This window comes from Antennarius striatus, chromosome 1 (genome assembly GCF_040054535.1).
Source record: "Antennarius striatus isolate MH-2024 chromosome 1, ASM4005453v1, whole genome shotgun sequence".
In the NCBI taxonomy this organism is placed as follows: domain Eukaryota; kingdom Metazoa; phylum Chordata; class Actinopteri; order Lophiiformes; family Antennariidae; genus Antennarius; species Antennarius striatus.
In genome coordinates this window covers 17534400-17548720 of record NC_090776.1, presented here as the reverse complement: position 1 = coordinate 17548720, position 14321 = coordinate 17534400, and the positions used below count along the sequence as shown (strand labels likewise).

General features: G+C 39.8%; 1 protein-coding gene across 1 annotated transcript in view; it reads left to right on the top strand.

Moving 5' to 3' along the window:
* Positions 1 to 49: 49 nt before the first annotated feature.
* Positions 50 to 14321, top strand: part of elp4 (elongator acetyltransferase complex subunit 4) — a 57662-nt gene continuing 43390 nt past the window's right edge. Inside the window, exons 1-6 of the mRNA XM_068316450.1 lie at positions 50 to 227; positions 1858 to 1893; positions 5507 to 5628; positions 7063 to 7197; positions 8619 to 8755; positions 11700 to 11784. Of these exons, the coding sequence (XP_068172551.1) occupies positions 50 to 227; positions 1858 to 1893; positions 5507 to 5628; positions 7063 to 7197; positions 8619 to 8755; positions 11700 to 11784 (693 nt within the window). The remainder of the gene's footprint in view (positions 228 to 1857; positions 1894 to 5506; positions 5629 to 7062; positions 7198 to 8618; positions 8756 to 11699; positions 11785 to 14321) is intronic.

The window sequence follows — 14321 nt, the reverse complement described above, 5'->3', positions numbered from 1 at the left end:
GGACAAAACCCCCAAAGCGTGAAAGAGCGTAACCACGTTAGAAAGCAGTATGGCAGCTTCCATGAGCGGTGTAGGGAACCTTCCAGCTGAAGGTTTATTGGTAAATACTACGAGTTTCCGGAAGAAAACAAGGAGCAAGTTGCTCTCCATCCCTGGCGCTCGGCACTCGGTCCAAAATGGGCAGCTCCTGGTTTCGACAGGTGTCACGTCGCTCGACTATCTGCTTGGTCAGTCAGTTTAGAGTCACGTAACGATGTCGGAGACTACCTGTGCTAAGAGAGACCCAAAATGTGATGCTAGCGAGACGCTCCAATTGTTGTTACATGAAGGTTCGCGTAAAGAAATTGTCAAACACGACACCCCAGAATTTACACACGATGGAGTTCCACTGTCATAGTAACGTAAAGGTGTACTTTAGCATCGTATTTGTTTGACATTAAGATGATGCCATAAATACAGTAAGATTATCATAGAATTAACATTCATTGATTAAATATAAAGGGTGATCCCACCCACCTAATTGACATGTTTAGGAGATTTTCCCGATCTGGAGTGATTAAGGTATACCTGATTAATAACACATGTTATTGTAATACCATCGATGAAGCATGCAAACCTAAACTTATAAAGAAAATGTTGTGTATCACTCGTTTGTTTTATCAGGAGCATGGGGGGGGGGAAAATAAGCAATATGGTTTACAAAAAAGGATTGTCCCCCTGGGACTGTAGCAATTTGAATCTTGTATTTAAATTTAGACAGAATTCCAGGATTTAAAGGGAAGCCTGAATAATAATGGTTTAATGAAAAGAACCACATCATATTCTTGCATTCATATGAACTTTTTTACTATAGGCCTAATTTCAAGCCAACAAGTTACAACGTTTTGTGTTGATTTCGCTGGCCTAAATAGAAACAAAATTGTGTTTTCCATGGCCAGCAATGGGTTTATGATATTTTATTACATCCCACAAAGCGGTGATGTATTGTAATTGTCAGTGTTTGTGTGTTTGTCTGTGCATCCACCAAATATCTTCACAACTGCTGCAGATAGAAAGATGAAGCAAAAAGCACATTACTCAGGCAGCAGAGGGGATAAAAATGAGGTGATGACCTTGACCTTGAGAAAACTAGGTTAAGGTCAAAGGTCAACTTTTATACATTCTTGTGCACATATTTCAGGAACCGGATAAGATAGAAAGACAAAACAAAAGCCGTTATGTTCAGGGAGACAAGGGGATGAAAATTGGGTCGCAATCTTCACCTTGAAAAACTATGTCAAGGTCAAATTTTCACTTTTATACCTTATTTCCCCATTGTGTGTACAATTAATTTTATTTTATTTATTTATTTTTTCATTATCTGTAGAACATTTTATATAAATGTTTCACATGTTATTCTCATTCACCAAAGTGTGACTGTCATGCAGCAAAATTTTAAAGAAGTGATGATGTTGCTTCAAATATCAAGTTTCACTGAGGCCATTCATTTATTGTTGATTATTGACATATCAAAATAGAAAAATGAAAAATGGTGTAAATCAAAAGATGAATTAATACGTAATTAATACATTATTTGTTGTGTTGTGTTGTGTAGTGGTCATTTTGAGCTTTCATGTTTTAATGGGTAACTTGAATAGAAAAAAATGTTCACAACTGTTACTTGCGAATTTAAATAATGACTTTCCATCATGACAATCCAGAATTAAATAAGCTGATGCTAAAGATGAATACTGAACTGCTGTGGAGTTTAAAGAAAGGAAAAAAGTTCCAAATCAAGGTTTTTTTCAGAGTTTTACAATGATTATGAGTAAAACAGTCTATAATACATGCCTGATATATGTTTTCCTTTACAAACAGGTGGTGGGATAGCAGTTGGAACAGTACTTCTCATAGGTGAGACATTTGCTTTTAAAAACAACAGCAAACTGAAAAACAAAATGCTACATTAAATGGAATGGATACTGAAATGATCATTTCCTGTTGGAACAGCTAATTGGGAAGGACATAGACAGTACAGCTGCTTATTATATAGGATAGGAAAGTGCATTGATTGGGAATAGCAACCTAACAGACAGGATCATTAATAAATTTGTGAGGTCTGTCTGTCTGCATTATCTATCATGTGTCAGAGATAGATACGTAGATAGATGAACAACAAACAGCATTAAAAACACAGCTTTTTGGCAACTCTATCAAAATATTAAATGATATATTCACATGATATTTTATATTTATATTTTATATGCAATTTCATAATTATTTTTATAATAACATATAGTAAATCTGCGATTTCTGATCATCAGATTTTTTGTAATGATTCTGTCTCTGTACCCAGATTCTTTGAGTTTGGCGCATCACTGTTCAGCAGAATGGTAAATAGATTAATGACCTGGAGGTCTCAAGTTAGAATCCCAGGTGTTCACACTTCCGCTGTGAGCCTTAATGACTATGCTTATCAGCAGATGTGTTGTAAAAGTTTCCGGCTGTACATTCAAAGCAAGTGGCTTTTTTAGGAACAAAAATGTTGTCCACTGTATTATTATTGTTGTTATTGTTCATCATAGGCTGGGCTATATGCACTGGTAGACAGTGAGGTTAAGATAGTCTTGTTTCCCCTTGAAGCTGTAATTTGTGTGTAGCAAAGGCCTATACCAACTGATGATATTGCTTTGCCCTTTAATTCACCCCCCAAATCGATGCAGGAGTCAGTGATTATACACTAATGTGTTCTTCCCTTCCATTTTGTGAATCAATGTACGGTTGGTTTCATCTGGTAATGAGAGACACAGTAAAGGTGAAATGCGTGTGTGAGCGCTGTTGTGTTTGTCTCTGAAAGAGTGGTGTGCGTGTGTGCACGCGCATATATGTGTGTGTCTGTGTGTGTTTGGTTGTGTGAGTGGGATGGGGGAGTTGGAAGCGTGTGTTTGTTTGTGTTGGTTTCGAGCAATCGTCTCTTACAGTCTTCCCTTTTAGTCGTGATGGCCTGTTTGTGAGAAGCAGACATAAAATTATCAGACTGGTTGTTGTCTGCCTTTGAAGTGTCTTGAGCTGTCCATCCTGATTTGTCAACCAGAGGGGGATCTGCCCAGTATGGCTACTGTCTGAAGATCTCTCATCTCTTGTGTTTTTGTGAGAGAAGCAGCAAAGCCTCCCAGCACTTTGTATGGTTTCATTCCATTAGTTTAAAACAATCTGTTTTTCCTTTAAAGTGCATTTGATCATAGAACTTCTTCTTTGGAGTGGTTAAATATGTTACAGCTTTTTAAGTTTTATATTAGTTCTAAGTATAATTATTTATGTGGAACATTACTATACATTTGAAAGCAGAATATAGTACACCAAGGTGAAGTTAGAATCCATCATTATAAATCCAGTGCACTGAGGAATTATTCAAATATATAATTACTAAAACCCTGAAGTTTCTTAATCACAATTATAAACTTACAATAGTCTGTAATATCGCAGGACAGTTACTTTCGTTCCTGCTTTCATTTTACAAAAAAGCGGATTTGAAAAGAAGCACAACTCTAGATGTAAAAAGTACTTCCCCCATACATACATACATACATACATACATACATACATACATACATACATACATACATACATACATACATACATACATACATACATACATACATACATACATACATACATACATACATACATACATACAGAAGCTGAGTACCTGTCCACAAATGACAGGTGCATCTGTTGAAATTGCAAAATCACAGCACCATGTGTGGGAAACCAACAAATGGAACTGATATAAAAGAACCACCACCAGATAAAAAAACAAACAAATATAAATAGTGTTTTTAATCTCAAATGTTATTCCAGTCAGTGTCTACGTTTCATTTCACTCCCCTAGGGCATAAATAATTTTGAGCTGTAATAGTACTGCATAGACCAAAGATTCACACAAGGGGGAAAACACTGACCTAGATATTTTGTCTCCTCCCCCTTCCAAATTGGCAGATATGATTCAAGACTCTTGCACTCCCACTCTCCTGTTTTAAGGCAAATGAACAGGAGGCGCTTCCCCCTTTACCAAACCTTAGTCAGAATAAGTTAAAAAAGAAGCAAAAAAAAATCATCCCATGACTGTCCAGAGTGACTGATCTACCTCAAAGATATGACCGCCCCCCCACCCCCTGTTGCTCGTATACCCTGCCACCTCTCATCCCCTCCCTAACCCCCCGCCTAAACAACCTAATGACTCCTGGAGGTTCCATTTGTAAGGCTCCCATAGAAACACAGCCACAATAGGCCCCATCTTGAGAGGGCCCATCTGGGAGTCTTTGTGGGGCCTGCTGAAAGCCACAAAGGCCTGCTGACCTAGAAACCCATCAATAAGAGAACAGGGAGCCCCACCGACAACAAATTGAAGAGCCATGGAATTTCCTGAGCCATTCTAAGTCCGTAGGTGAGGACATGGACTGGGAACGTGGGAGGGCATGAATTCTCCAGATGTTTGAGGATGACACATCAGGATGTCATTCCCAAGCTGTCAGCTGTATGCCCATTACCTTTAACTGTCACTGCTGCCTTTGTCTTTGTGTCCACTGTTTGTCATTGTGTGGAGAGGCCTAGTAAATCTTTACAAAATGATGATTGTGACAGGAAGCAGCAGCAGCATGCTGCATAGAGTTATGTGCCCTGCTTGGAGGGGGTGGTTGGGAAGTGAGGGGGGTCATGGTGATGATAGAGACTTTTTTGTGTGTTTGGAGTGTTGAATGATGTTCATGGAGAAAGGACATTTCTGGAAAAGTATCTATCAATGCATTTAAAAATTATATTTAAATGTCATTATTTCAACATGATTTTAAATAAGAAAACCTTTGAAGAACTTCTAGACAACTTTTAATGTACCGTATGGTTATAAACTCGTCAAATCTAAGCAAGACTAGAAACGTAAAGGCTAAGAGACACCATTGCCGTAGAATTCATACAAAATGAAGGGATTCAGGTGAATCTTGTGTCAAGTGGCATTTCACTGAAAGGCACTCTTATCCTACTTCTGCCTCCTCCTGTCAGATGTCCTGACAGCAGGAGTACCTCACGGGGAGGGGTCAGGTGAATGCTTGAGACAGGTGTCTCCTTCTCACCTCTGCTGCTATTTGGGGATACGCTTTGATTGTCGTATTAGACAAAAATACACAAGTGTCTGTGCCATGCCGATTGCCACTTCATCTGTTCCTCACCATAAGTGGCCCGATTGAAGTCCTTACTTCCATTACAGTCCGCAGCTATGATTTGATCATGAATTGCAGTGGCTGTGGCTTGTTAATGCATGGTCAGAATGAGACAAGGTCCAATGATGGAGTCAAGGTTGATATTTTTCATGTAGAACATGTTGAACCTTTTTTATCACTGCATCTTTTCCTCAGGACTTGCAGACAGCCTTAGCAAGATGGCATTGATTGACATTTTCTTCAAAGTGCATGTTTGTGTTTTTCACCCTCACTCACATTCTGATTGTTGTTTTCTTATGTTTCTTTTTTAGAGGAGGACCGATATGATAGCTACTCTCAGATGATCCTAAAGTACTTCCTGGCAGAAGGAGTGGTGTGTCGACATGAACTTTTTGTGGCAGCCTCTCAAATTAATCCAGATGACATCTTGCAGGTATGAGAAGATGTGTGGTCTTTTCTGAAAGCTCTTTGGAAGGACATTTTGCAACAAAGATTTGTGTATTTTTCTCAGATGCAAATGGGGCTTAGATGACCTCGATGTGTCAACTCAGACATCACACCTGGACTGCCAATGTAGACATGCAAAAGACAATTTCAAAAACATTTCTCCACCTATTTGTCATCATAAAATGTTGAAAATTTCCTGAATACATTTCACAATACACTAAGCAGCTACCACTGCACATAATTTACACTGAACATAAAATTGTAGACACATAGCTTTCTCCGAAATTTGTCAGGGTCAGTCTAGTTGTCTTTGAGGTCGAGGGTGGCATTGTTGTGGCATTGTTGAAATGTTTCCAGATGCATCACACTGTGAAGAGAACCATAGCCGCAGAAGCTGTCTGTCACCCATCATAAGGGAGGAGGGTCACTCCCCCACTGATTGATAGTGGGAGGGGTCACAGCCTCACCCTGCTTTTACATATCAAAGGCCTATTAAGAGAGGGGCACTCCCAGAAGGGATATATCACATCATTTAGTGTTTTCACAGCTACTTTCATGATTCGTTCATCATCAGATTCTAATTTTGCACTTTGTGCTTTATGTTAAAATGGACCAAAAAAACCAGCTTATTGGGAGGAATCAGGACAAAAGAAGGAAACTGAAGGACAACTCTGATATTAAACGCCTTACGTTATTTTTAATTTTTTGGATATTTATGTGAATGATTATTTAAATGTATATTCAGCCTGTCTTTTGCGAGAGGTCAATGTTATATGACCTCATGGTCATATTATGCACTTCAAATTGTATTTTACAAATTCTCTGCAGCTCAGCTTGACACACTCAATTTGACCTCAGTTACACCTTGACTTCAGACTTTGGATCAAGTCCAGTTTGATAGAAGGACAAATTGCTCTCAAGGAGTCTCTATCCCTTCTGATGCTGTGTTTAAGGAGTTGTTGTGCACATGTACAGTCCTAAAATATAACTTTCACAGGCAAAAGCAAAAAAATCTTCAAACGGAAAAACCTCCAAGTAGATTTTTCAGGACTAAAGGAAAATTGGTTACACAGTATAATTGAAACGTGGTCAGTACGGGTCAGAGGAGAATGCAAGATATTTTGAAGAGGACTGTCCAAAGTCAAAGACTGTCCTCAAAGTTTCAGTATTGCAGAATGAATGTATGTTTCTAATAATAATAATAAAAATCATCATCATAATAACATTTCTCTGTCTTCCTCCCACCACTGAAAAATACACAACTTAGATGCGTATTTGAGAGAGTATGAGAGCAAACTTTTGTTTGTCTTCCGTGTGGCCCTGCGATTAGCTGGCATCTCATTTGGGGTGTACTCCACCTCTCTTCCATAAGGCAAGTGCCTTTGTATTTATATTCATTGTATCATTTGTATCATTGAAGGAACTCCCTTCTCCCATCCTGGACGATGTTGCTGGCCACAGACCAGCGGAGCATGCCCGGCTGTCAGGTGAACCTCAGGACACTTTAGATGCCATGAAAATTGCCTGGCGCTATCAGAATCTTCCAAAAGTTCAGGTAATGACAATAAATTTTATTTTGCCTGTTATTTTAATGATTGCAGTCTACTGGGTTTAGATTGTGCTGTAACATATTTAATTAGATGGTACAGCTTTTTTTTAAATTCAAACTCAAATGTGTCTCTGATAATGATGGTATGAGAAAGAACAACACTGGCTCTCTGGTCTTAGTGCTTTGGCAATTGTCTCCAGTACTAAATCCATGAGCTTCTGAACTACTTTATGAGTGAAAGAGGTCCTAGCCTCTTCTTTCAGGGCTGAACCAGATTACTCACACTTAGCTGGCAATAGGTAGGCTTTTCACTAGTCCCCAACTCTAATATACACAGATACCCACACGCCTGCACCCCTGCTTAGCCTGGGAAACAAGAGTACTTTGCAGGCTGTGCATTGACATGTCTTCTCGCTCAACCCTAGGACCCAGACCTGTGCCTCTGTCTCTCCTCAAATCCCTGCCTTTCCCCCTGCTAGGGTCGGTAGCCCTACACTCTTTCTTCCGCTTTTGAGAAGTGACCCTCTCCTTCTACTTCTCTGCAGTCTCTCCCTTTCTGTCTATAATCCATATCGCTGGATTAACAGAACACAGTGTGTCCCTGGTGATCCTCTCCCTCTTTTTCACCCCCTGGAAACTTCTTTATATCTGTATCCTTTCCTCAACTCTCCCCCTAGCCCTGTAAAATTGTCTTTACAAACCACTGGTAAGCCCCAGCAGAGGATTTGCATTCCAAATTCACCCCCAGAGTCAATGCTTACTTTCCCCTTACACACACCTCTACTGGCATAGCCCACTGTGTCGCTCTCCCAATGAAGACATCAGATCAAAGGTGAGGCCGTTAGGGCGGGGATGGAACGCTAAGCGGGTTGCCAAGCTCACAAAGAGAAGATGAGCCCTTAACCCCCCTGCCCTGCTGACCCCCTCGTCCCACCAGGAGAGGGACACACCGGGGGCCCTAATCCAGATTAGGAGTAGATTAAGGGCCCCTCGAACAATGGAATCCCCGGTTTCACTGAGAGAGAAGAGCTAAAACTCTCTCTTTCAGCTGCACGAAAACATCCGTCTTCCCATGCGTCCCTGACATGTTTGCTTTCACAGTCAGAAGTGGACGTTTATGTGAAGAAATGATTAAGAATGTGGTCATAGTGGTAATTAACTTCTCTGCCGTAGGAATCTTGAGGAATGACCCATAAACAATGCAATTGCATTTACATAGTATCATGAAGCACACTCATTTAACATGTTAGAAAAATAAATAAGATCATTTTTGTGCATTACTCTCTTTTTATCTAAAAATAGTTTCATGCTCCTCAATTGTCTGTAGGTTAAATGACCAATTGTGCTGAACACACATTTACCTATTCTGAAAGACATTAAGTATTTCTTTATGCTTTTATATGCTTTTGATTTGTTGACCTCCACAGAGTGCCCTTGCATCCTCATCCCGCTTCGGGCATTACTATGACGTTTCCAAGGCAATGGAGGCTGAAATTCGCCAGGCAGCCAAGTGTCACTACTTCTACCTTCCTGAACATCCTTCCCTGGCATCACTTACACAGAGGTAAAATGACAAGACATCATCCACAGAATGCCTAGAAACAAACAAGACTGCAGAAAACAGCCACACAAACAGGACATAATGCACAAAATATAGATACACTAATAAGATATCATTCACACTATGCAGGAAAGCAAAAATGTCATTGTTCACAGAATACAGGTGGTTGGGAGATTACCCAACTTCATTTAAAGGGCACATACTGCACGAGCCCATGATAAATTCTTTACATGAGATTTTAGACTTATTTATGAGAATTTAATAAACAACTAATGATTGTTATCAACAAGAAAAAACAAGACAAGTTAAAAAGGAAGGTCTTTCTTGTTTTCTTAAAAGAAGATACTGTAAATTGTTTGCAATGTTTTTGACATAATACATTATATTAAAGCATTATTAGTGATTTGTCATAGTTTAATAGTGTACTGTACATATTAAACATTTACAAAAAGCACAATAACATAACCGTAATTTGATGAAAAACTACATAACTATAAAAGAATATAAAATGGGGTGTTGTGATTTTTCGATTTTTTTTTGTTTTTATGTGTTTTGTTTACATGTAAGGAAGATGTTCTTTAAACCTTTTGTATCTGTTGCATGTCTAGTTCTGTATAAGGCTGTTACTTTTGTAGCAGCTAATGGGGATCCAAATAAATAAATGCCATTTGTATACTGGTAATTAGTTCCTTAGAAATTAAAAAAGGAGAACAACTACTGCTGAATGCTAAAGTGTCCACGGTCCCCTTAATGTTGTCAGATTTCAACTCAGCAGTGTTTTTAAAAATTTTATTCTACAAATTTAGTTTTATTAAATTAAATTTTTATTCAGATGTCAGTTTTTGACAGAACATTTTATGTGTCAATTCAACATGTGAAGAATGACTGGTATTAATTTAGTTCAGGTTCATCCCCTGTTTGCAGTAACCTGCCACTGGCCCATGACATTCAGCTTCTTGGAAAGGTTGTGCATGTCTATTCAAATAAGGGTCTTGTTTGCTCAGCCTCTGTTTGATTTCTCCTGTGTTGAGTGTACTTAGGGTTAAGAGGTAATGCAGGCTCTTTACTCAGAGAGTGCTGGTGAGCACACGAAGGCACGCTCACACACACTGGGTAAATACTGCAATCTGGAGCACAGAGGATGTGGAGGAGGCTATATAGAGTCCCTCTTCCTTTATTTCGGTAAACAGACTGTTTGACAGAGCACCCATGCAAACACATTAAATGTTGCAGACATTCATCAAGGAACACAATTCCACCAGATCACCAAGCCGACAACATTCGCTATTATTCTAAATATCAGTTCAGAATAAAATATTTCATAGAAATTTGGACCAAATAAAATAATAAATCCAAAGTTCTTCAAGAACTTTCTTAACATCCAGTGGATTGACTTAAACAGCTTTTGGATAACCATGACCTGGATAACTGAGAACCTAAACAGATAATAAATCAGTTTTTCCATCATTGTTAGCTGTGTTACACGATGGGTCGATCAGTAAGTTACGTGGTGTCACTGTTGAGCTGTCTAAATTCGTTATAGATCTCACAGACATTTTGACAGCAGGAAGCTACACCTGCATCGTACCATTGTGCCCCGGTCCCGCCCCAATACTGACACAAATACATGAATGCACACACACGACACACATGTACCACATAAACTCCTAAGCAGACAACTCCCCCTTGCACGTGTCCACAGCCCCATGTTGATACCCTAGCTGTTAAATTGCTCCGTTTCACTTGAAGCCATAATTGGCACAAATTGCTCTCTAGGTGATACAGATCCTGTTGTTTAAGACCAAGCATCCCCCTTTCTCTCCGCCTTTCTTCCTATGCTGAAGGAGGAATGCTAAGATAAAGAAGCTTCCCTGTGCATGATCCTAATTAGCTGAAGTGCTAGCCCCTGTAGCTAAACACCTAGACCTTTTTGGTACCTGAATGAGGGGTGCTCAGTAGGGGTAGCTAAAGCACAATGATGGCCTACACAATGGCTGCCAACTATAAGCAACCTCCTAAACTGCATGTCAAACCATCTTAGCTCCCGACTTCATAGAAGGGGCATGGGCAGAGCGGCCAAGGAGGGTAGGTGTCCTTCTTTCACCGAAGTAGCCCTATCATTAGCCCCAGCGGGGTCAGGAGGCACCATTGTTAGGCTGAATAACAGAAATAGAGTACATGGATGTACTTGGAGAAATGTAATCAACACAATTGTGTATTGCTCTTTATGCAGACCTATTGGTGTGTGACCAATCTATGTGTATCAGCTTTTGTAGCCTGCAGGTCGAATTGATAACTGTCACAGCAGCCTACTGTGACTCACTGCCGAGTCATTATTACAGTGGGGTAGCGTCCTTAAGTGGCATGGACCTGTGTAAAAAGATGGGGTTAACATTCCCATTGGCCGTGCCCTAGGCTCATGGTAGGCTCAGCAGTAAGCTGGGCCTTGACTGTTGCTAAATGTTGCTCCTGTGTTAGCGGATGCCCTTTGTCAGAAGTGCACATCTTACCCATGATTAAACACCAAAATGCTGTTCCCTGTTAATTTTAGCTATCGGCCTATTAATTCTTCTCCAACCTGTCACTTTTCGTCTTTGTTTATGTTTGTTAGTCCATATGGACATCTCATCTGTCTGTATGTCTCTGCAAAATCAGATCTTTGGGGAGCTGACAGTGAACCAGTCATGTTGTAATTTAATCAACCAAATAAATTAATTGGATCTCTTGATATGGATCATCTGTCTGCTTCAGTGGCTCCAGAAAAGCACAGTCAGGAGGAGCATGCTGTAGTCATAGAGGATTAGGCAACTGCATTGATTGGCTTGGTCTAGATTTTTCAAACTGGTTTCAGTAACAGTTTTCATGTCCTAAGTAACCATCTTGTGCTCTCGTTCTGATTGTTTCTGCCATAATGTCCATTCTCTGCTGTGTCCTGTGCTTTTTTCAGGACCATGCTTGAGTCCTACACTGCATTGCTGAAGTCACTTAAAGAGGTCATACAGAGCCGGGGATTTGATGTAGCCACATCCTTGGTAAGAGTTAAATTACTGGTCTGAATTGTATTCATTTATCCTGAAGTCAGAGGTATTTTTCCACATAGTTTAATGTATACTACATAAATGTCTAAATCAAACCATTTTAAGTGATATGTCATTTCAACAAACACTAATGAAGTTGTGGATCTCAGTATAGTTGTGTAGCCAAAACAGCAAAACAAAGAAGATGTACGAGAAAAATTGTCAACGTGGGGTCAACAGTTTTTTAGTTAAGCATCACTCCGTTTAACTAGTTGAATTATATGTTTCTTTGTGGGACAGCCTTAGGATCTGCAAACAAATAGTACCTATCATTTCAGTTTGGTCTCACGGATAGAATTTTGACAAAAACTGTTGAAATACAGAATGGCATGAAAGTAGCATCAGCTCTCCAAAATAAAACAAAATCCATTTGTGTAATTTTCAAGAGCTCAACAATCGTTGTGTATTTGTACAGACATCTCTCTCTGTCTATCCATCTCTCTATGTACCTCTCTCTCTCAAACACACACTCTCTCTTTGTAGACATAGAAACAGATAGATAGGTAGGGTACAGTAGGTAAGAAGAGAGTGAGAGAGACAATGGGAGAGAGAGATTTTTTTTAAATTTTGAAAACCACGTTTATTCATAAATGTCAAATTATAAAATAATCACGTTCTCACAAAATCCAAAAGAGATTCACGTAGAGGATTTTCAATAGTACTGTGGGTTTCCTGAACAAAGAGACATCTAACCTTTTAACATTTCTCAAACTAAAAAAAAGTTTTGTTTTTTTTTAAAAAAGGCAGACAAAATTAAGAAACAATTATCAGAGAGCGAGAGAGAGAGGCCTACTGTGCTTGTGGCCACATCTTTGAGTCAAATGCATTTGGTGACAACCTCTGGTCTTCACCTGCATCCACCTCTTTCCCCCTGCCATCACTCACACACAGGATTTACCTTCAGAGCCCCTTACTACTCCTCCCCAGAGCACCGTCACTTACATGCTAGATTAACTGCTGACATCATTAAAACAGCAAGGCCACCTGACATGCTATTGGCACAGTACAGGAATGCAGACCGAGCAACATGGGCTCTTGCATTTGCACAAGAATGTCTAGTTTGAGTGTATTTATTCATAGTTGTATTTGTTATTCTACCATTATGAATGGTAACAAGATGCAGATTTCATAATGGCTGTGTTTAGTTAGGGTTAGGGATAGGCTGAATTGTGCACATTACAGAGTTGAACATGGATTCATCTCCAGGTGTATGTTGTTTGAAGTCTTTCAAGATAAGTGGGACAGGGGTGGCAGTAGTATTGCGCGTCTTCAAAGACTGGTTGGTGATTAGGTTGTGGTCCCAAGCTGGCTCTACCCTATATGGCTGGCCTCTGCTTCTTGGCTGGATTCTACTGGCACTGGTCCCTGATTTCTCTATAGGCTGAACTATAGGAGTTAGGTTTGGCCACTCGTATTGATGCCACAGCAACAGTCTTGTCACCACAGTTCCTGCCTGCAGGGGCTGCGGAAAGAAATTGATTTCTATATCTGTCTCCCTCTAAGACTTATGTAGGCAAACAAAGAAAGGGCATATCTAATCATGACCAAGGCACATTCGCAACACTATTGCTTTCATACAGAAAGTCACAAAAGGCAGGATTGATGTTGAATGTTGTGAAGGTGAATAATCTTGTATGGGAGCTGTGTTTTTCAAAACTATGAGCTAACGTTAAAAAAAAAAACTCTGAGAAACAATGGGGTTTATTTTTCTTAGATGTCCATGATCGTGATTCAGTTTCGAATGAAGCTTAGGTCATGCATTGGGAGAGGAAGCGATGGAGAGCGGGGCAGAGAAGATAATAGAGGGAGAGGTACAATTGAGAAGGAAGGTTGTATAAAAAAAAAGGAAAAATTGTAGACCAGAGTTTTGTTGATCACTTTTGGCTATCACATGAGTAATTAGAAGTCACCACAAAGAAAATTCCCAAATGAAATGCTGTTGTACCAAAGGTTGAAAACGTATCACCATTTAGACAGCCACCTCCATTCTTTCCATTGCTGATATACTGTATATCCTGCTACTGTTTGTCCACTTTTTCCCCATCTTCATGAGAGTTGGTTGTCGTTTATCTCTGTTGGTGGCGTGAGAGGGTTTCGAGGGATGGCGCTCCACCCTTACTCAGGCCCCCTTGGCTGCAGAGTGTCACTTGTGTGCCAAGAATGTGCTGGGATTTCTGGGTGGCGGCCATATTGGAAGCCTGTCTGACAGGTCCATTGTGCATGTGTCAGATGGCCCCTGTGATTGGGCAGTTGTGTCCAGTCACGTTTGAGCACTGTGTTCCAATCGTCTGTGTTGGTGAGCAGACTGTCCAGTTACTTTCTCCCAGTTTGGGAATCCTACCCAAAACAGCACCGCTCTGAAATATATCAAAAGCACTGATCTATAAATCTTTAGACACAGCTTTAACTTTAAAATCTTTTTCTGCATTGTCTGTTTTCTTTGTGTTTTGTATACAAAATTTTTGCATAGAATTCCTGACTTGTTCTTTCTT